The following is a 22,064-nucleotide window of genomic DNA, read 5'->3' as shown; positions in this document are numbered from 1 at the left end:
CATGATTGATTAGCGATAATATTTAGGTGATTTCAATATGTTAAGTGATGTTTAAAAGATAACTCCAAGGATAAGGGTATAAAGTATACACCTCAAGATTTTTAAGAACGTTATGAACTCCTTAAAAACTAAGTAAAAACATCAAACTAAAATCATTATTCATTCAAGACAGCAGCCAAAGCAAAATTGCAAAAGAGATCACAAACAAAACAAAAATGTAACCACCATCAAGTATGAAGTTTCCCACTCTCAATCAAATTGATCATGGTTGTTTCCTTTTCCCTAAAATTTCATCATTATATTTTTTTCATTTCACATCAAAAGACATTGATGTTGATATGTAATAGTATAAAGCAAACAAGATTTTATTGAAAAGAATCAAATAATTCATTCACTTTCACCTTCACTCTTGCATACAAACAAATAGTTAGTCATCGATTTGATGCACTAAGTCATACTTAGCTGCGATAAATATTTGATTACAGCACATTTTTTACAAAGTTGAAGTAGTAAGAAGATTTGAAATCAGAGCTAGGCATGTGTTTCTTGCCTTATTCTTCATTATCAAGTTCCTCTAAATCTGAGTGCATCCAAAAAAGTGGTTACCTACCAAATAGACAAGCATTGCGTCAAAAAAAAAAAAAATGAAATAGACAAGCAATAATACCTCACACATACTATTGTCTATATTATATTAGTCTTGAATATTGTGAGCAAAAGTAAAAACTAGTTTTAAATGAAATTTGAAATTATTAGTTTTTAGGTAATGTGATTATCTATGTTCCAAATTATAAGTCTTATTTAAACAAAATTTATGTCCCTAAATGTATACTTCTATGTAAACTATTAGGTGCATATTTTTTTTTTTCCTTTTCAAACACGTCCAAGTGTCTGTTTGTCATCTCTTCTTATTGAGTTAATGCGTATAAATTATAAACGGTGGTTTTTTTTTTTTTTGAAATTTTGATTAAAAATAATTTGATTTTGATTAAAATTATATGTATTTATAATAGATAGTTTATACTTTTATATTGTAACAAACTAAACTTATTTTTTCAATGAAAATAGCATTTTGATTTTTTCAAAAAACAAAATAGCATTCTAATAGGAAAATTTGCTTTAAGGGTATAATCCAAAGGGGAAAAAGTCAAATCAAAAAGTCTACTTTCTATATATATATATATATATATATATATATATATATATATATATATATAGATTAGTAGTTTATCTTGGAAAGATGAAAACTTTCAAAATAATTCTTTAAAAGTAGATGCATGCATATAAATATGTGAAAAGTCGATAGATACTTTTCTTTTGGTTACTCGTGTTAAAGACAATAGATACTTAAGGATGGAGAAAATATTTGAAATTTTTCTTAAATTTATTTTTGACAAAATATTTTATAAAATTATTTTTTTTAATTTTTTTTTTAACTTTATCATTCAAACAGTGAAATTTACCTTTATTTTATTTTTTTTGATAAAAACACTTCACCTCAAAAAAAAAAAAAAAAACTCTTGTGCTAGCCAAAAATATACTAAATAAGAAAGAAACACACTCATGCTATGTTTAGGACTTAAGATTTGTCATCATGATTAATGAACTTTATTGTTGACATGATTCATAAACTTTTCTATATTTGGACAATGGTATACTTAGTATAGATTGCAAATATTTCACTTCACCATGCACTAAGCAATAAATTATAAGTGAACATATCTTATAATGGTGATTACCCCGCGCTAATGGCAGTTATCAAAGCACCAACATATTAATATACTCAATCATGAAGCCCCCCAGTATCAGCAATGATCTGACAAAAATTATTTAATAGTAGTAATTTTGTATTAATACTTAATCAATGGAGTCAATAACCTATTAAAAAAATTATTTTTCTTGTATATGTTTTTTTCCCTCATTCGACGACTTTATTTTTAATGATTAATATATGGACGACAATACTTAGACTTTGTTCCTCTCAAGAAACACTTGTTTGGACGGAAATATTGAAAAGCAAGTCCCATTAAAAATCAATTTATAAGAAATAGGAATAGGATTTTCTAAAAAAAAAAAAAAAGAGAGGCTAAGGTGAAACAAAAATACACAGAAACAATACAAAGAACAAGAGCAAAACTCACTAGTTTGGATGACGCTCACATATGGAAAAGGTATAAAAATTTGTGTGGTATTCATCACTTTTGAGGATTTTAGATTCCATTTGACAATGCTAATAAGCTTATTTAAATACTATAAGAGTCCAATGCTCAGGTTTTGGAAAAAGAAGAAAGTTGCTTTTCTCACATTCATGGTTTCTAGAAACACATGGAAATGACAAAAACCACCTCAGCTAACTACCGCTGGCTTATAATTAGAAAATCGACAGTAGTTAACTACCGCCGAGTTTTTTGGTAATTTCCATGTATTTTTACGAAACAATTGATGTGAAAGCAACAAATGTCTTAAAAGATTGGAAACTAGCTCAGTGGGTAGGACATGTAACACAAGTATGCCCAAAGCCCACTTATGATCGGTCAAAATCGAAGGTGCTAGATGTTAAAGTTGGTAACAATCAGCACCTAGAAGGTATATATGTAATATAGATGTGTCATTCTATTTCTCTTTTACTAAGGTAGGGATTGGTATGTGCATTTAGGACAATGATGATTGTTTTGTGCTTGCAAAAACTACATTGGTTTCCCTACTTTGCTTGGTGGAGGCGGGGGAAGCCTTGGGCTTGTATACCGTCTTAACCTGGATGGTTGACCTTCAGCTAGACGATATGGATTTTGTTCTTAATTCTAAGAACGTTGTAGATTATTTTAATACATATAGTAGCGACATCACCAAATTTGGTGGTATCATACTATTTTTTATAACTCTCATATCGAATTTAGCATGAATTAAATCCATGTGGTCACTCACGCATTAACGAATGTAACCCTATGTTCCCACCTTTTATAAGATTGTTTCCCTACAGAAAACTATTTAATGAAAACTATCTGTCAATAAATAAATCATAAAATTTTAATATTTTAATACAAATATAAGTGATCTGTTACTTGATTATTTTCCATGTCCCATGGGCCTACAGCCACCACTTGAACAGTGCTAACACTTGATGATTGATCAGTCTATTAAGGTTTTATGGAAGTCAAGTCAAGCAAAAGATATTCGTGCAACGGAAGCAAGTATTGCATATTGTCAATCATATTGATATGGTTTATAGATTTCAATGAATATTTTATGAGCAATGTTATTTAAACAATCTAACAAGCAACAACTATTTAACAAACCAGTAAAAAAATATAAGATTTATAACTAATGACGTGACTATAAAAGAGACAAAGAAGTTATTAAAAAATAAAATAGTATTTATACGGTATAAATATATGGTGTTGGATAATCAAAAAATTGTTAAAATAACATTTCTCGTATTTTATATTGATATAAACACAAAGGCTCTTTACTTTGACAATGATACTCAACAACTAATAAAATGGAGGAAAATAAATTGAAAGATGGGTGATTTGTATAGACTTAATTAGACACCGTTATGAAGGTAGTGTTCACAATTAATCGAATCTAATAATTGAAGGCTGCGTTTACACCAAAAGAATCATATGAATTGATTAGTAAACTATATATCCTTGATGAAAGGAATGCTTACATAAAATAACTCCATTTGAAATATATTTTTCCCCAATAAATTAGGACAAGCAAACGTGCGTACGTGTAAACGAAATGGTTCGTTGTTGATACGTAAATCATGTGCTTACAGATTTAGGAAATATTCTTGTAAAACACCTAAAAAAAATGTTGATATCTAGTTACGTCATCCCAGCTAAAGTGAAAATATGCATGCAAGTATTGATTTATGATAAGCTTATTTTAGTATTCTGAGATGGTTAGAAATTCACCATTTTTAAGGTGAATAAGTAGGGTGTTTGAGATTCAAACTCCGACTTTTACATATGATATGCGATGTTCCTACCAAATGAGCTAAGTTCACGAAAACATTCATCATAAGTTTGACAAAATACGGTGATTTATTATGATTTTGCAAAAAATTGTTTTAAAAGCTTCAATAAAATTATGGTGTCATTTAGAGTTGTTAAAACTTTTTTTTTTTTAACAAGCCAAAATGAAATTATATAACCACAACAATAGCAGTTCCAAAGCACAATGTGTGCCTAAGAGACCACTAAAAATATACAAGTTAAGTCAATGTCGGAAAATGAAAAACAAGAAGTAGTTAGTCAATGCCCAAACAAGCTAAAGGGCTCGACCACCACTCGTGTATCCATGCATGTGTTTAGGAGTCCTCCATCTTCTTCAACATTCAAATCACTCATGTATCCATGCATGTGTTTCTTTGTTGGTGGAGATTTTTTGTTTAAAAGAGCATATTCTTAACATTTGTTTTCAACATGTACTTAGAGAATGTAAATGTTGTATGGATTTTCTAATCAAGTTTGGACGCTCTTCAAGACTAAATATGACCTTTTGACAGACTCTCCCACCATAATTGAAGACGGTGTTGATTATTGATGCCTCGAACTAAACCATGTGCCTAGTGTGTTTTTTTTATTTATTTTCATTCTAAAAAACCTATAGATTAGCAGACTCCATATCAACTAAATCTATAATCAATCGTTTAATATTAATTAGACGTACCTAAATAGCTTATTTTTATAAGCAAATGTATTAATATAGAGTATAAAGAGAGATACTCAAACCTAGAGTCTTTGATAACGAAACTAAAGAATAACATAAGGGATTGCATTGCTAATGCGAAAAACTTTATATTTCTCCTTCGACCAACCCCAAGATGTAATTTTGAGATGTTCAACAATGGTCGTCATGAGAGTTAAATAGTTCAACTAACTTGAGGTGAAAGTTAATAAGTTAAATAAATGTCTTGATTTCAAATTTCAGACAAAAGAGAAGAAAAAAAAATCTAACAATTAGTTACTAAAATTTATCATTAAAAATAAATAAAAAATTGTCCTCAATTTCCATGCGACCAAATAGACCTTACCACGGAGAGCCAAGATATCGTACATTTATTCTTTTCCTCCAAACTAGTTACAAACCCGTGCTTCGCACGGGTTGAATAACGTATTTTTTTAAAAATTTAGTTCTGAAGGAGAAATCTTATAAATTATAAAAAATTGGTGTTCTTTATAAACGTGAAAATTAAAGCTGCGTAAACCAAAATTTTGTAACCCAGAGCCTAAAGCACTACATAAAAAATAACATAACAACTATTGTAATCTCTTATTCCTTAAAGTTAACTTGAACGCAAAATTTTGCCTTAGATTTAACCTAACTTCTTTACTTAATTTTACTGTATTAACCCAATTTAATTTAATCAAAATGTTAACGTTAATTGTTAGGGAAATCAAAATAAACAAATTGCTTCTAATTTTTCTCCTTAATTTTACTAAACAAATTATATTAACCCTAGATTTAATTTATGCAAAATGTCATCTCTTATCTCTTATATTTATAAACGTTAACCCGTGACGCAATATTAACCGTAGATTTAACCTAATTTTTTCGTGTGACTTTACTATATTAACCCTAGATTTAATTTATGCAAGATGTCATCTTTTATTTTTAAATGTTAACCCGTGACGCAATATTAACCCTAAATTTAACCTAATTTTTTTGTGTGACTCTATATTAACCCTAGATTTAATTTATGCAAAATGTTATCTCTTATTTCTAAATGTTAATCCGTGACGTAATATTAACCCTAGATTTAACCTATTTTTTCGTGTGACTTTACTATATTAACCCTAGATTTAATTTATGCAAAAATGTTATCTCTAATTTTAACCTAATTTTTCCTTCCACACTTTTGCATTTAATGTTTATCTAAGGTAAAATAAAATGATGTTCCCAATTATATGCTGTTTTTTTTGGAATCAATGAAAACTTAATTTAAGTTGGATTTGAACAATATAGAACTAAACTATAATTTCACTCTTAACCAAATCAGCTTGTGATTATTTGTTAGTCTTCTACGAAATTACTCTAACTAATTGAAATTTCTCTCCCAAAGCTATCATAATCTTTGTTTTCTTTGACAAAATCTTATTATGTTTTCTTTCTACAATTTTGAAGAAAAGACATCTACACCTTTTTTGAAGAAAAGACATCTACAATTTTACTTTTATTAAAATCAAAATTTTATAAAAATAATCATACGCATTATGCAACGCCAAAAAAATTATACGCAGTAATGTAACAAAAAACCAGACACACATAAAGTATTACTCTAAACACTAATGTGTGTTTAGAGTAATGTGTGTCTTACCAAAAAAAAAAAAAAAACACTAATGTGTGTGTGTGTGTATTTGTGAGGTTGAAGAAAGAGAATAAAAATATTTAATATCATTAAATGACAAAATGAATAAAAATATTTGTGACGTTGTGATGATTAAACGATATTGAAATTAAATATATAAATGATAAAAACATAATAAAATTCCTTTGAAAAAAAGGTAATAAAATTAAATGGGACCTCTTTTAAAAAAAATTAAATGCAACAATTAAAAAAAAATTAAATGGAAGAAAAAAACATATTGAAATATAATATTAAAAAATAAAAGAAAAGGTTTCCAACGTGAATTGAAAGAAATACTTGTGAAATAAATTGTCGAGAAGTATTTTTTTGAAGTAGCATTCAACAACTTTTGGCCAAAGCTCATTCCATCAATTTTATGCATTAAAAAAAGTACATTTTTTAGTAAGTACTTAATTGATATTGTATTTGGCCTATCTTCTCCTTAAAAATGTAGAGAAGTTGAAAAAATACCGGGTCAAATGGTATCTCATTCGCCCACAACGGCAATGTAGAAGCAACTGAATTTGGGAGAAAAAATTGAAAAATAGTTAAAAATAAAAAATTGTAAAATAGTTAAAAGTTTTTAAAAATATAAAAATTAGAAAATAGTTAAAAAAATTGGTGAGGTAGCACTCAACCAAGCAACACTAAAAAAATTATATGCATTAACGTAACAAAAAACCAAACAGATGGACATAAAATATTACTCTAAACGTTAATGTGTGTGTGTGTATATTCGCAAGATTGAAGAAAGGAAATAACAATATTTAGAATCATTAAATGACAGCATGAATAAAAATATTTGTGAGGTTGTGATGATTAAACGATATTGAAATTAAATATATAAGTGATAAAGATAATAAAATTTCTTTGAAAAAAAGATAAAATTAAATGGAACCTCCTTAAAAAATTAAATGGAACGGTTGAAAAAAATAAAGTTACATGGAAAAAAAAAATTGAAATATAATATTAAAAAATAAAGAAAAGATTAACAGCGTGAATTGAAAAGAGGTGTTTGTGAAATAAACTATCGAGAAGTAGTTTTTTAAAGTAACATTCAACAGCTTCTAGTCAAAGATCATTCCATTCAATTTTATGCGTTTAAAAATGTTCTTTTTTTAGTAAGTACTTAATTGATATTGTGTTTGGTCTAACTTCTCCTTAAAAATGTAGAGAAGTTTGAAAAAAGTCAGATCAAACGATACCTTAATCTCCCACAACAGCAATGTAGAAGCAACTGAATTTGAGAGAAAAAAAATTGAAAAATAGTTAAAAATATAAAATTGAAAAATAATTAAAAGTTATTAAAAATTTAAAAATAATTAAAAAAAAATTGGTTAGGATATTTGTGAGGTTGTGATGATTAAACGATATTGAAATTAAATATATGTGCGTTAAAAAGATAATACAATTTTTTTGAAAAAAGGATAAAATTAAATGGAACCTCTTTAATAAATGAAATGGAACGGTTGAAAAAATAAAGTTAAATGGAAGAAAAAAAACATATTGAAATATAATATTAAAAAATAAAGAAAAGGTTCCCAGCGTTAGTTGAAAAGAGGTGTTTGTGAAATAAATTGTCAAGAAGTAGTTTTTTAAAGTAACATTCAAGAGCTTCTGGTCAAAGCTCATTTCATTCAATTTTATGCGTTCAAAAAATATTCTTTTTTTAGTAAGTACTTAATTGATATTGTGTTTGACCTAACTTCTCCTTAAAAATATAGAGAAGTTTGAAAAAAGTCGGGTCAAACGATACCTTAGTCTCCCACAACGGCAATGTAGAAGCAACTGAATTTGGGAGAAAAAAATTTAAAAATAGTTAAAAATATAAAAATTTATTAAAAATAAAAAAATTGGTTAGGGGCAAAAATGGAAATTCATAAGCCAACATTAAAAAAAAAAAAAAACTCAACAATTTTGTAATTTACCAAATTGCCCCTTATAGGGGCAAAATGGTAAATTCAAAGGACATTAACTTTTATATTAGTATATAGATTGAAAGGAAATGTGATACTCCTTATCTATGAAGTGCCCCCTACAAACCCAAACATCCACTACTAGAAAAAGCAAAATTAGCGAGGGAAATCAATGACGAAAAAAATAAAATTCCTTTGTCGCAAAGTTTAGTGACAGAATTAGAGAAGGATTTTACATTTTCCCTCACTAAATTTCTCTCACTAATTTTTGTTTTTTTAGTAGTGATCCGAGTACTGAAACCCACACACTATAGGTAAAGAACATTGAAAGTATAAGTGGTCTATATGTTCTCAATTTAATTCCTACAGAGACTCCATCATGAGAAGAATCAATCATACCTATATAAAACAATGTATAAAAAATTTCTAAGCGCTCCCTCAAAATCTTGAATGGAACTGATATGACCATAGTTGTTGAAAGACGATAGCCGTTTCTAAGGCAGGGCAAAAAGGGCAAATATACTGGGCTCTAAAAAAATAAGTTTAAAATTGGGGCCCCTAAAATTAAATAAAACCTTACACAAATGTTAAGGTTATTTTTTCTCATAAGAATATGTCGAATGTTGATGCAAATGATCATTTTTCTGAATTGAATGTGTTTCAAATGATTTTGCTAAATGTATTGATGTTAGAATTTAGAATTCTTGAGTTTGTCAAAGCTACAGATTTTTATGCAAATGTTTCAATTCCATATCGAATTCTCTTAACTATGTCGATGACTATTGCATATGTAGAAGAAAAAAAAGTCAAGGTTAAACTTATTGAAAAACTACTTGAGTTCAACAAAATCACTAGAAAGATTGAGAGATATGATAGAACATATTGATGTAGACACGGTTATTAGTGATTTTGCATCTAAAAATGCTCGTAACTTGATGTAGACACAGTTATTAGTGATTTTGCATCTAAAAATGCTTGTAACACTTATATTGTATGAATATTTGGATGATAAATAAAAAATTCAATGTTTTTTCTATGAAATCTGATGTTTTTACTAGCTTATTTTTTATTTTTAAAGTGATAAAAACTATCATCTTCAAGCAAATTAATTTTACACTTTAAAAAATTAAAATGTTTATATACTTCTTAGTGAAAATCCAAATTATAGGTTTATAGGTCATCAAAATCTTAGAAACGGACATATGAAATACTTGCAATAACTCAAAAATTCACATCATCTCCACATTCTACTAATAATTAAAAAATGGTATTATATATTTTTTTAATTGTTACTAGTAGTAAGAAAGAGTGTTTTTTTAACAATTAAATTTTATTTTTGAAAGTGTACTGGTGCAGACCCTGGTGAATTCGTACGAGTAATTTGTTTTCTTCCAAAAACAAATCATAAAATTTACTTTGCAGACCCTGGTGCAATTATTAAGTGTCGTACAATAGGACAATAAGTATAACAGGAAAGAATGAACCTTTTATGTACCGATCCAAGGAATCTCTTTGGTCCCCATCTCGAAAGCTTGACTACATGAAAGTTTTTTTACATGAAACTTGTGTGAGTAATAAGAGTATAGTTCAGATTCAGACCACTTACTATAATAAACATGAAATAAATGTTACAAACACTCACTATCTAGCACTCTCTTTAACTACATCGTAGAGGAGGCGTTTGGATATGATTGAGCGTTTGTGTGTTTATAAAGTAGTTTCATATATTTTTCTAATACTTAGTTTTTATTGGGTTGAGATAATACTTTTTTTTTGGTAGAAGGTTTGAGATACGTCATTGATATATTATTTGTTAGATTTTAACTTTTTTTATAATATATTCTTCAAAAAAAAGCTTTTTTATAATAGGCTTAAGTGCAGTTTTGTCCCCCCTATTTTGACTAAATCGAAATTTTACCCCCCTATTTTAAAATTCCGAGTTTTAAAATAGGGGGTAAAATTTCGATTGAGTCAAAATAGGGGGGCAAAACTGCACTTAAGCCTTTATAATATCTAATCTATTATTTTCCTATTGGTGAATGAAGAAAACTAATATTAATATTCGTAATTTTTATATGCGGTGGTCGAGCCCGTTTTTTTGTTTAAGCATCGGCTAATTTGTTGTAATTTTGTCTCTATTATGACCTGCTGGACTCTATACTTTTGAGAATCTTTTTGGCACACCATGTGTTATTAAGGGCGCTCTTTCTTAATAATATATCTCATTTTTGTTTGTTAAAAAAAAAATATCTAATCGATTATTTACTATTTCATAGTAGTAAATTTCTAAGATAATGATCGTTATTCCTTAAAAAGATAACTGAACATTGTTTTTCCTTAATATTAATATTTATTTAATTTATTATATGTTATATTGTAAAACGTGTTATTTTACTATTGTGATATAATATAAGCAGTGATAAAAACAAGCAAAAATTATTCAAAAATTGATTATTTACTATTTCATAGTAGTAAATTTCTAAGATAATGGATCGTTATTCCTATAAAAGAGATAACTGAACATTGTTTTTCCTTAATATTAATATTTATTTAATTTATTATATGTTATATTGTAAAACGTGTTATTTTACGATAGTAATATAATATAAGCATTGATAAAAACAAATACAATTCAATTGGATTAAATGTAAACCGAACCAATTTAAATCATATTTAATTCATATCAGGTTGGTCTTTTATAGCCAACCCATTCAAACTAAATCAAACTTTGTTCAGGAGAACTCGAGTTTGATTTTTAGGTGAAACAATTTTAGGTCAGGTTATCATTATATCTCGGTTGAATTCCAAATTATCAGGGTTTTTTTGCTTGAAAACCAAATGGTTAACACAAAAAAAGTAAAATCAAACTTCTTATCCGGGCGAAAGCCCTCTCTGTCGTAAAAAAAAATAAAAATAAAAAATCAAACTTCGTGTGTTTTAACTTAATTAAATCGAATAGTCTCAAAACCAATTTAAACGGCTGAGCCAATACCCATGCTTGAACATTGTATCTTGACCATGTAGCACTTAGGTGACATAATTTTTGACAACATTATTTTCATCTCTCTTTTAATCAATCATTTTATCTCATCTAAATAATTTATTTTAATCTTTCATCTAATATTCTTTCTCATCTAAAATGCATTAATAACCAATGTCATGCAAAACCTATGGTCACCAAAGTGAAATCCATCTTGACCAGCCATTATACACTAACGAACATTAATCATCCATTCATCATGCTTATTTCTCAAATAAGCAAAATAGCCAAATGTCATATTCCTCCACTTACCTCGCGCCCCCAAGGGAGGCTAACACTAGGAACAATAGTAAGCCTAATCTCAATGAATAGTGAACCAAATCTTTTAACATGACCTAGCCATGTACATGTATATACACACCATATACTGTACTGAAAACGAAATTAAATTGCACCTATAGCATATTAAATGATGTTATATATATAATAATAAATATGTTGCCCTACCGATTTTGTGTGTAGTTGAACAACATTAGAAATATATTCAGTTCACATATCTCGTTCATCTCTACATGTTGAAAACTTCGTGTAAAACTAATTAATACGTGGGGATCACATATAGCATATGTTATGTTCCAAGTTATAAAAATTATATGTACAAATTAAGAAATCCTTCCAAAACTATTTATAAGTTAAATATGGAAACTCCATTAATATACATATTACGTACATATATACATAGCCTAGTACCATATTTTTAGGCTTCACTTACAATTAGTCTTTTGCTAATTCTCTAGCTTTTCACAACTACATAGACCAAACTCTCCTTCATGAGTTTCAATGCCGATGTTTACCTATGACTGGATTCAAAACCAAACCTCTGATTAAGCTGAAAGAGATCTGTTTCATCTCATCTTAGCGACTCTAACTCTAGATTAATTACTAATTAGAAGTTATACAAATTACAACAATAAAAGAACAAGGCCAAAAAGTAGTTCATCACTCCAAGAACATAGTATGTCCGTTGAAACTGAACTAAGAAAATCGTGGTAGTTACCACCTCCAGCTGCAAAAACTTGTGATATTGATGATTTCAATAGAAACATCCTTGCCTTCTCCAACAAAAAGTTGACTCCACCACCATCACTTTGACTATGAATCACTTCTTCAATCTTTTTTTTAGGGCATCTAAGAAGACCAATATAAGTATCCAAATCATGAACACAAGAAGGGTTTTGCATATTGAAGAAATCAAGCATAAGTTCAACACCAACATGTGCATAACAAGAACAACTCCAAGGAAACTCATATCTCCCACCCATCAAAACCCTAAAATTTTCATTGAATACAACACCCGGTAGTTTTGTTATAGGATCATTAACATTTGATATTCTCAACACTTTCACACCTAACTCTTCACATCTTTTTTTAAACTCTAAGTTACCAACCCTTGGTCCTCCAAATGAAAATACTGTAACACTAGCATCATTTTTGTCATTTTTTTTGTTTAAACCTAGCTCTGAAATATCATAAGCAAGTAAAATAGCTAAAGCACTTCCCATGCTATGACCAGCTAAAGATATACTAACATTCTTCTCACCTTTATGTTTCTTCATCAACCTTGAAACCTCTGAAAGAAGTTGCTCTCTACAACTTTGAAGTCCAAATTTTGAAGAACTTTCATCAGAAGTATACAAAGAAAGAAAGCCGGATTCGACTTTCACATTTGGAAGTTGATTATTTGGATCAAGTGAAGCTGGTGTTAAAGAACTCATGAGATTTGAAATCCATTCTTGATTTGTAACTGTTCCACGGAAAGTTACAACTATGTCTCTTCGACCGAGTTTTTTGTAAGAATCATCAGATGAAACTGCTACGTAACCAATCCACCGGCCAGAAGAATTGTTTTCCATGATGTTTGGTGGTGTTGCATAGATATATTTTGTGACTTCATAGCCACAATTTTCCATTCCAACTTCTTTCAACATATTCTTTTTGCCATATTTACAATTCAAGTATCTTTTTGAGTTTGTATCAAGATCAAAGGCTTTGTAAGAAGATGTAACAAACTCTCCATATCGAATTATCTCTTCGCGAAGAATAGGGTGTAAAGGGTTTAAAAGATTTTCCCAGTTGTTGCACCCTTGAATCTCTCTCCAAATATTTGCTAAATGTTTTGTAGTAGTTATAGTAGTAGAAGAAGTGGAAATTTTGTGTGTGATTTTTTGTGTGTGTTTAGGAGTAATGGAGGTGCTAATAGTATTAGTGTATATGTTGTTATTGTTGTTGGTGGTGGTGGGAAGGATGATTTCTAGTAAAGCTGAATTTGATGCTACAATTGATGACTTCAAAGAAGGAGACAAGTGATTGTTATTTGGTAATGAAACTTGACCAAAAGGATGAGTTTTTGGGTGAAAGTTTTGTGGGAATGTAATGTGAATCATGCTAGTTTTGTTTGGTAAGTGTGTGATAGAAGAAGCCATAAGGAAAGAATATTAAAGAGAGAGAGTTTTCATTAATGAAAAACAAGAAACATGGTGGAATCTTATATGAATGTAAAAAGGTGTAGAAAGAAAAGTGAGGGTGGGGTCCATATTTCTAAAAGGGCATGTTAGGCGAGGATTTGACTGAGAATTTCATGAGAGAGTTTTTTTTTCTTTTCTATTTTTTGTGATTTTTTTTATTTTATTTTTTTCGTATATGTGGTCGGTTGGGAATTATGTTAAGAGGAGAGTCCTTATTTTTTTGGTTGCGGCTGTGTGAGTGTATGACAAATGAGAGAGAAGAAAATAATATACTAATCATTAACATGATCAAGTGGACCCTATTATTAATTTTTTTTCTTTTCATGGAGGTTGACTTCAAATCTATATGCTAAAGGAACAGTACTATTTTTATTCTCTAGCCATGGATGAACAAATTAGGGAAACATTTCTCTCTATTAATAATATGAGCAAAGATTTTTATACGAGGGAAAGTGAAATATGAAACTTTCTGTTTTTAGGATAAATAAGAGGTGAGGTGAGTTTTGATTAGGGTTTATTTTTTTAATTCTTTTTATTTGTGTGCCCTATATTCACTTTAGTTGTTGGGTGGCGCAATTAGTTTTTGATTTGAGTTAAGAGTTGAAAGAGTTGAAGGAGTTTGATTCAAATCTTGACGAACGTATACGATAAAAATCTTTATTTTAATATAGATAAATCTACATCGATGAACTTGATCGATGGACACACAAATGTGAATTCTTTTCTTTCAACTTACAAGTTAGAGATTGAAAATTTAACTATTTATTTAAGATGTTTGAATCTTTTAACACTCGAATGAAATCTATTAGCTAGAAAATCTATTACTTGTATATTAATTCAGAGTTAAGATAAGAATATGAATAATGGCAGCTGTGAATATATTCGTATTTCATACTTAATTTCACTTTCTTAGGATTTGATTCTTTTATTATGATCATGATCTTATTATTTGCTTCTACATATCCAAGTTTAAGGATTACACGTTGACGTTGTACCTTATGTCAATACCTAGTTCTGGTACCTTTTCATTATTTGATAATTTTATAGTTAGCGTGATAATCATTTATATTTAATTTTTCAATAAAACAAAAACAGACATCACTGCGTATAGTATTTTTTTCTTTTTCTTGTATATAATGGTTCCTTAAGAAACATTCTACTATAAACATATCTATCATATTCAACCAACAAAAAATAAGTATGGCCACTTAAGCTTTAGGTAAATATAAAATGCAATTTAGTCCAATGGTTGGTTCAAGTATATGGCACTCAAATGCTCTAAGTGATTAGAGGTTCGATCATTAACTCTCGTGTATGAAATAATGCTTTTTTTTTTTTTTTTTAAGGAAAAATTCTTTTATTTTTCTTGTAAATAGACGGGATGATAATAATCACTTGAAAAATCATATAAGTGAGAGATTTCACTCAAATAATTTTAATATTTATCAGTTGAGCTATGATCTGTAAACTTTTACGAAAGAATTTTATAAGAAACAAATGAATATGTGATAATATGATATTTATGATTTTGGTTGACAATACATCAAAAAGTAGATATTTATTATTTGTTATTGTAAAAAAAAAAAAATTAAAGGTGTAGGTTTATAAACCTTCTAACTTGCAGCGTTTTAAATCTCTCTTATAATGTACTATCAATTAAAAAATATCTTCAGTTAATAGTTGTACTATTAAAAAAATACTTTCATCATTTACAATGGTCGTAAAATATGTAATTTGTTTTTTAAAAGTATGTTCCCTAACTTTTTAGTCAAACTTCACAATTTCAATTTTATTTCTAATGCTTATTACAACTTAAATTTTATGTTTATATATTATAGTATATTTTAGTGTTTCATCCAAACTTTTTTCTAACTCCACCATTGATGGCGGCTCAACCTGATTTTGTCAGTTCCCATCAATATAACGCATCTACTTAGAAACAACAACATAATTACCAAATATTACATTTTCTTTGAGCATAACAATTATTTCTTTAACTTAGAAACAACAACATAATTACCAAATATTACATTTTCTTTGAGCATATCAATTATTTCATTAATTTGGTCCAGATGTTTCGCATCATGTTGCAGAGCGTCAGAAGCACAATAGATTGATTGATGTTCCATGGCCATAGTAAAGAAAGACACCACATTTATGATGAGTCAATAATTAGTGTTCTTAAGTGGTTATTTGAGTTTATTTTATTTAGATTTTATGTGTTTTTATTTACTTTTTAGAACTATTTTACTTCAATTACTTGTTATTTAATTTCATGAACAAATATATGAAAGATTGAGTCTTGGAGCAAAAGAAAGGGGATTTGGAGCTGATTGAGGCCTAAAATATAAATGTCTTGTGCAAAAATATCAGGCACAGCCGTGCCTAACAATGGCGTGGTCTTGCCTCCAAAGATCAAAGAAGAGCCAAGTGCCATAGAGCTTGGCACGGCCGTGCACGACTATTTCTCCCCTATAGATGCTTTTGCCAGACAAGCTGGCACGGCCCGTGCCTGTGGTGGCACGTGTAACATCCCAGACGACTTTAAGCATTGTAGACTGACCTACAAACCAACATGAGTCTTTTCAGCGTGTTTTTGTTCTCACTCGCATGTTTACCGCGAAACTTCCCGGCAGGTCACCCATCCAAAGACTACTCCAAGTCAAGCACGCTTAACTGTGGAGTTCTTATGGAATGGGCTACCAAAAAGAATATGCATCTTGTTGATATAGGTAGTACCAACAATTCTTATAAGCCTTCCTTCAGCCATGTACTCCCATACCTACACGACCTCAGGATCCCTCTCATTCTGATGTGATTCAGTTCCTCTAGAAGCTGTCGGGAGCAGCTCATTGTCGTGCTTTGTGCATCGGCGACCACTCCCCGTCCTCGTCAGCCTTAGGTGTTACAGCACGGCCGTGCCAAGGTTCCAACTGTTTTCTTTTGTTGTTTTTCTAACCTAAAGCCCATGGGTTGCTTGTGGAACATTCTAGTGATTAATTTCTTAGGGCTTAAGTTAGTTTTAGGCTATAAAAGGAGCAGCTAGCAGACTTGTAATCTCATCTTTTGTTCTTGAAAATTCTAAGTGACAATTATTTCTTTGAATAAAAGTTCTTCTTTATTTTCTTGTTATTTACTTTTATGTTCTTCTTCTTCTTCTTCTTCTCTATGTCTGCAATGAACATGAGTGAGTAGACAACTTTGTCTTGGAATTGTTGGATGAGTCTAATGACCTAATCCCTATCAAACCAAACCTAGAACCCTAATCTTATGTAAATCTATTTTCTAATCTATTTCATCGTTTTTCTAATGAAATAACAAGTATTAATCTAAGGACTGAAAGGTGAAGTTTAATAGTTGTTATTTCATCATCACAAATATCAAGCGAAGGATCGAAAGATGAAGTTTGATACTGGAACAAGTGAAATTAGACAAGGATTGTGAAACATGAGAATTGTCTAGCAAACCTTGAGACCCTAAAGTTTCGTTCTTCAATAGCAATCAACCATGAGAATAGACGTGGTTGCTATTGAAATACATTCATTGAGACCGAAAGAAGATATGAAAAGTCAAAGAGAAACTTGTCTTTAGAAAATAGATCTAACGTAAGATTTAGGTTTAGGGTTTGGTTTGTGAAAGATTTGTCACCAAGATGAACCAATAATTCCAGGGCGTTATTATTATTATTATTATTATTTTCAATCAAACAAAAATCCAACTTTTTACCTTTGAAATTTTCATCTAATGATTGTCTAATTATGAGTTTGTCTAATCTAGACCTTCTTTTCATTGTGCTAAAACGTGTATCAACGATATTTTATATAAATATTTTCTGTCAAAAAAAAAAAATGTAGATATTTGTGACTTTCAAATGTAACAAACTCAACAAATATTTATCTTTTTCAATAACAACAACAATAAAACAAATATAACCAAAAAAGTTTACCTTTTTTAATAACATCAACAATATAACATTATTATACAAAAATTTATTTAAAGGTATACTTGAAATAAAAAAAACCAACCTAAAATCTCCCCAATTCCTCTATCATGTTTATATATAGTTTAGATTAGATAGATCATAGCAAAATTCTTGATATAAAATTAAAGCAAAAGTCTTGGTCATTTTTAAGTACTAAATTGAGCGGTTCTTGTGTATTAGTTTCATATAATATATCAATCTCCTAGTCTGTATACCAGCTGTTGTAGAGGTTGCATGCTCGTTTACTTATCAGAAAAAAATAATAACAATAGGCTGCTTGTTTCTCTTTACAATGACTTGTGTATTAATGAATATGAGTTGGAGAACTTCTCATATTAATTTCTAAATTTATTTTATAGAAAACGCTATGTTTATTAATTAGTTTTTTTTATGGAATGTTTATTCATTTGTTAGAAACTGTCTTTCTTTCGGAATAAGCAAAATCATTAAAAAGAAAGTATAAATTAGGTACTAGGCTGTTTTGTAATTGGATTAGGGGGCTGCCCTGGTTCCTTAGTTATGTTTTACTACTGTAATGATCATCTCCATTTCTAAAAAGAAATTGAGGTGTCTATTATTATATTTTTAAAGTAAATAAAAGGTGTTGGTCGCAAAAATAAATAAATAACAGGTGTAAATGCACATATTTTTAAAACTAGTGACATTACTGAACATTTATACATCAAAACTATAATAATAGAGATATCTTTTTATTAAAAATTGAAGAGAATCTCTACTTGTTTGACACACTCGTTTCATGAGCATCTTTTGAGAGTAAATGAGAACTAAATATTTATGTTTTTGTTTTGAGAAATATTATTTGTACAACTATTTTTTGATAACTTTTGAACAATTTTATCTCTTATATTCACGTTATGTTTTTACTCTTTTGTTTTTCAAGTTTACTCATATAATTTTTACGTTTTAGATAGTAACATATTTACAAAATCTACTTACAACTACTTATATCACATCAAGTTTATATTTGGGGGTGTCTCTAGGTTTGTTAGATAACCAAAATAGGAGTAGTAGTTGGAAATCAAAACGTGAAAAAGACTTGGTTGAATGATTGAATCTAGAGGTCAAATATAGGTTTGCTACTACAGTGTTGCAAAAGATGGCCGGTGATCCTTCATGTTAAATTTGATGAAATTGAAAGGGAGAATTAGGGAGTGCGTTCATTGTAGGTTATATCTTTCTTCTTTATTTTTTTCTATTCCCATAAATTTAGTTTAGTTGGTAAGGACAATGCATAATATACGCAATGTTCGGGGTAACACCAAAAAAAATATCTTTTTCTTTCTTTCTTTTGTTTATGAATTGCGTTAAATTTGTACAAGTATATAATGGACAAATATATTCTTCGAATATATTCCTTATGGCAAGAATGGAGAAAAATTAACTGTAGGTTTTTTTTTGTCTCGAGTCATCAAGAATATGTTTTCCATAAATTAAAAAGACACGTAGAGTTCAAAGGATCATGGACAACAATATCACATCTCTTAACTCTATAGATGTTGTGTTTACGAGAATTAATTTTATTATCTAAAAAAAACTTGTGGCACAATTTATTGTCTACTTATCTTCTATTCATATCTAATTAATCACCGATATATAAAAAATAACATTAACTTGAGGTTATTATTTGTTTTCCAACACATCTAAGGGATAGTTCACTCTCATGGAAATATCATTCTCATTCTCTAAGGAGTATATCATGTTAAAAATCACTAAAATGTTTTCATTTGACACTCAACTTTGTTATGGTTGGTGCCTTTTTCCTATCTTATTTGTAGGTGAGCTTTACTCGTCTTTAGACTAGCTTTAGAGTAGGTAAGGTGCGATTTCAAATTATAGAGAATATATGGTACAAAATGAAATATCAAGATTGCAAAGAAAGGAAGCGCCGACAATTTATTTAGAGACCCTCAAAGTATTATGAAATTATTTTGCAAAGTGGTAGGGGTTGTTGTTTGACGCATGCTTAGTGTTGGTGGTAGTCAACACATAAAAGAGATCGTGATTGAAGATTGAAGGAATAATGGGAATCGGGAAGCATAAAATTTTGAAACGGACAATCAACTTTCAACACGCTATGCTACTCTTACTATCTCTCTCATTTATCATAACATTCATCTCTTATTTTCACATATATTAATAAAGGCTCGAGACACTCTTTAAACATTCTAAAATAAGTAATTATTTATTAAAAAGTTAAATATTTCGATTTTAAATGCATTGATTACACATATTTTTATAAGGATAATGTTAACTTGTGCCCTTAGAACACATGATGTTAAGAAATCCAAAAAAGAAATATTCCCTTAAATTTTGTGCATTCAATTCATTAAAACATTAAAGATTAAATTTAATGTACGCATTCCAATACATTGTTTATACATTTAGCTTCTAAACTTGTGCCTTGAGGGCACAAGTTAACATTTGCCTTTTTATAAATACTTGTTACTTATGGTTCTTAAGAAGGGTTTCGGAGGCACTAGTTAATATTTTCCATTAATATAATATTATGGGTATGCTAAAAACACAAAAAATCTTGAAAATAATTAATGATGGTGAGACTCATTTAATGATAGGAATCACCACATATTTTTTGTGTTTATCTCTTACATAATGACAATCGTCATTTATTTTTATAAATAGAGAGGATCTCAACTCGCTAATGAGTGTCTTAGGGCACTTGTTAAAGATTTAAAAAATGATAAATTTTACCTAAAAAAAGTTATTTTTTGTTGTTTCAATATCTTGAATTCGCAAATTTCAAGAAAAAAATTACTTTAAACTTCTAAGCAAATGTCTCAAGAGCAATTGTTAGCATTTTCCTAATATTATATGTATATTATACTCTCTACAGCTTTTAATATAGAATGTGTTGAGTCACGTAAATGCAACTCATATAATAGTTGCAGGTAAAATATTTGGAAAAAAAAAATACGCATTGATCGTTATTATTTTTGGTCTTATATATAAGAAAAATTGAGTCAATAAAAGTTGATATTATTAGTCTAAAATTTGTTTAAATACATTCAATTTTGCTTATTCAACTTTTTCTTATATATAATATTATATACTTGAGAAGTATTTGTTAAACACTTTTATAAGTGAGAGGACCCAAGAACCTAATGACTTAAGGTTTTAAGTTAAATTGCGATTTTTAACTTACTTGTATGGTTGCTCTTTGCAGAGTATGGATGATCCTTGAACCACTCATGACTCAATAGTGGTGTCATAATTGATGGTTGAACCAGCTCCTTGTGTTGAACATCTTCATAACAAGGTGCTTAGGGGACGTGTCCATTTAGTATCACTAATGGCCGTTCAAGGAGATATAAATGAAAAATGCTTCTCTTTGAGGGAGAGCGTACTCATATAAAGAATGGACAAACTCACGTATTCAGGAGAGATTGTTCTCACATTAGTAGCTTTACATTGAAAACAACAATTTATAAACTTTTTACTAGTTGATTTGACCACTTTTTATTATTTTCCAACACAAAATTTCTATTTTTTTTCTTTATCCAATGCCCAAAGGGCAATGGTTAGCATTTCCATTCTTTTATTGGAGACAAGGATTTATTTAAGGGAGAAAATTCAAATATTTTGCTTATATAGAAGAAAAAATGTGTGCTATAGTCACAACTTTTCCAGTCAGCCTGAATGACGGGGCTCTATCAATTATTGCCATTTGGCACTTTCCCACTCTCTCTTGCAATATATAAATGCTTTCTGATAGTAACTTCATACTCCTATAGTGATATTAGTGTTGCTCCTCATTGGACGGAATCGATATATTATTCACAACCCAAAAATGAAAACCTATCAATTGTCGGATTATTAATGACTAAAGATATGGTGTGGTAGTATGTGACACTCCACCTCCCAAGTTCATATGTGGCAATCCTAGTACCATTCATTTTTGCTATTTCAAAGTGGTCCTTGATTTACCTTTCCCTCTCCACACATCCAAAAGTTTTAAGTATGGAAGCAATAATTATACCTTCTCCAACCCATTTGGGTCTCCAACCCACTGATTGACTTGAGATTTTGGAGTGTGCTCCTCTCAAGGTCTCAAGTTCGATTTCTTATATTTTCAATTTCAGTGGATACGTCCATAACTCTGGTTTAGAATGTGGCCCCTGTAAGTGGACGGTGGGATTGATCCCCTCAGATTAGTCGGTCCTTAGATCGGACACCGAATTTTAAAAATAATAATAATAAATTATACCTTCTCCTTTAAATATAATATCACATATTGAGTTTTGGGTATTAAATTTATTTACATTTGATA

At 29.3% G+C, this 22,064-nt stretch overlaps 1 protein-coding gene across 1 annotated transcript; it reads right to left on the bottom strand.

The window, feature by feature from the left end:
- Window positions 1-11,913: 11,913 nt before the first annotated feature.
- On the bottom strand, window positions 11,914-13,759 carry LOC11409091 (galactolipase DONGLE, chloroplastic). Its single transcript, XM_003620988.4, has one exon. The coding sequence runs from the start codon at window positions 13,732-13,734 to the stop codon at window positions 12,214-12,216; it is 1,521 nt and encodes a 506-aa protein (XP_003621036.1). The 5' UTR covers window positions 13,735-13,759; the 3' UTR covers window positions 11,914-12,213.
- Between the last annotated feature and the right edge of the window lie 8,305 nt (window positions 13,760-22,064).

The sequence above is a fragment of the Medicago truncatula genome, chromosome 7, assembly GCF_003473485.1.
Source record: "Medicago truncatula cultivar Jemalong A17 chromosome 7, MtrunA17r5.0-ANR, whole genome shotgun sequence".
Classification (NCBI taxonomy): domain Eukaryota; kingdom Viridiplantae; phylum Streptophyta; class Magnoliopsida; order Fabales; family Fabaceae; genus Medicago; species Medicago truncatula.
This window is presented reverse-complemented; position numbering and strand designations above follow the sequence as displayed.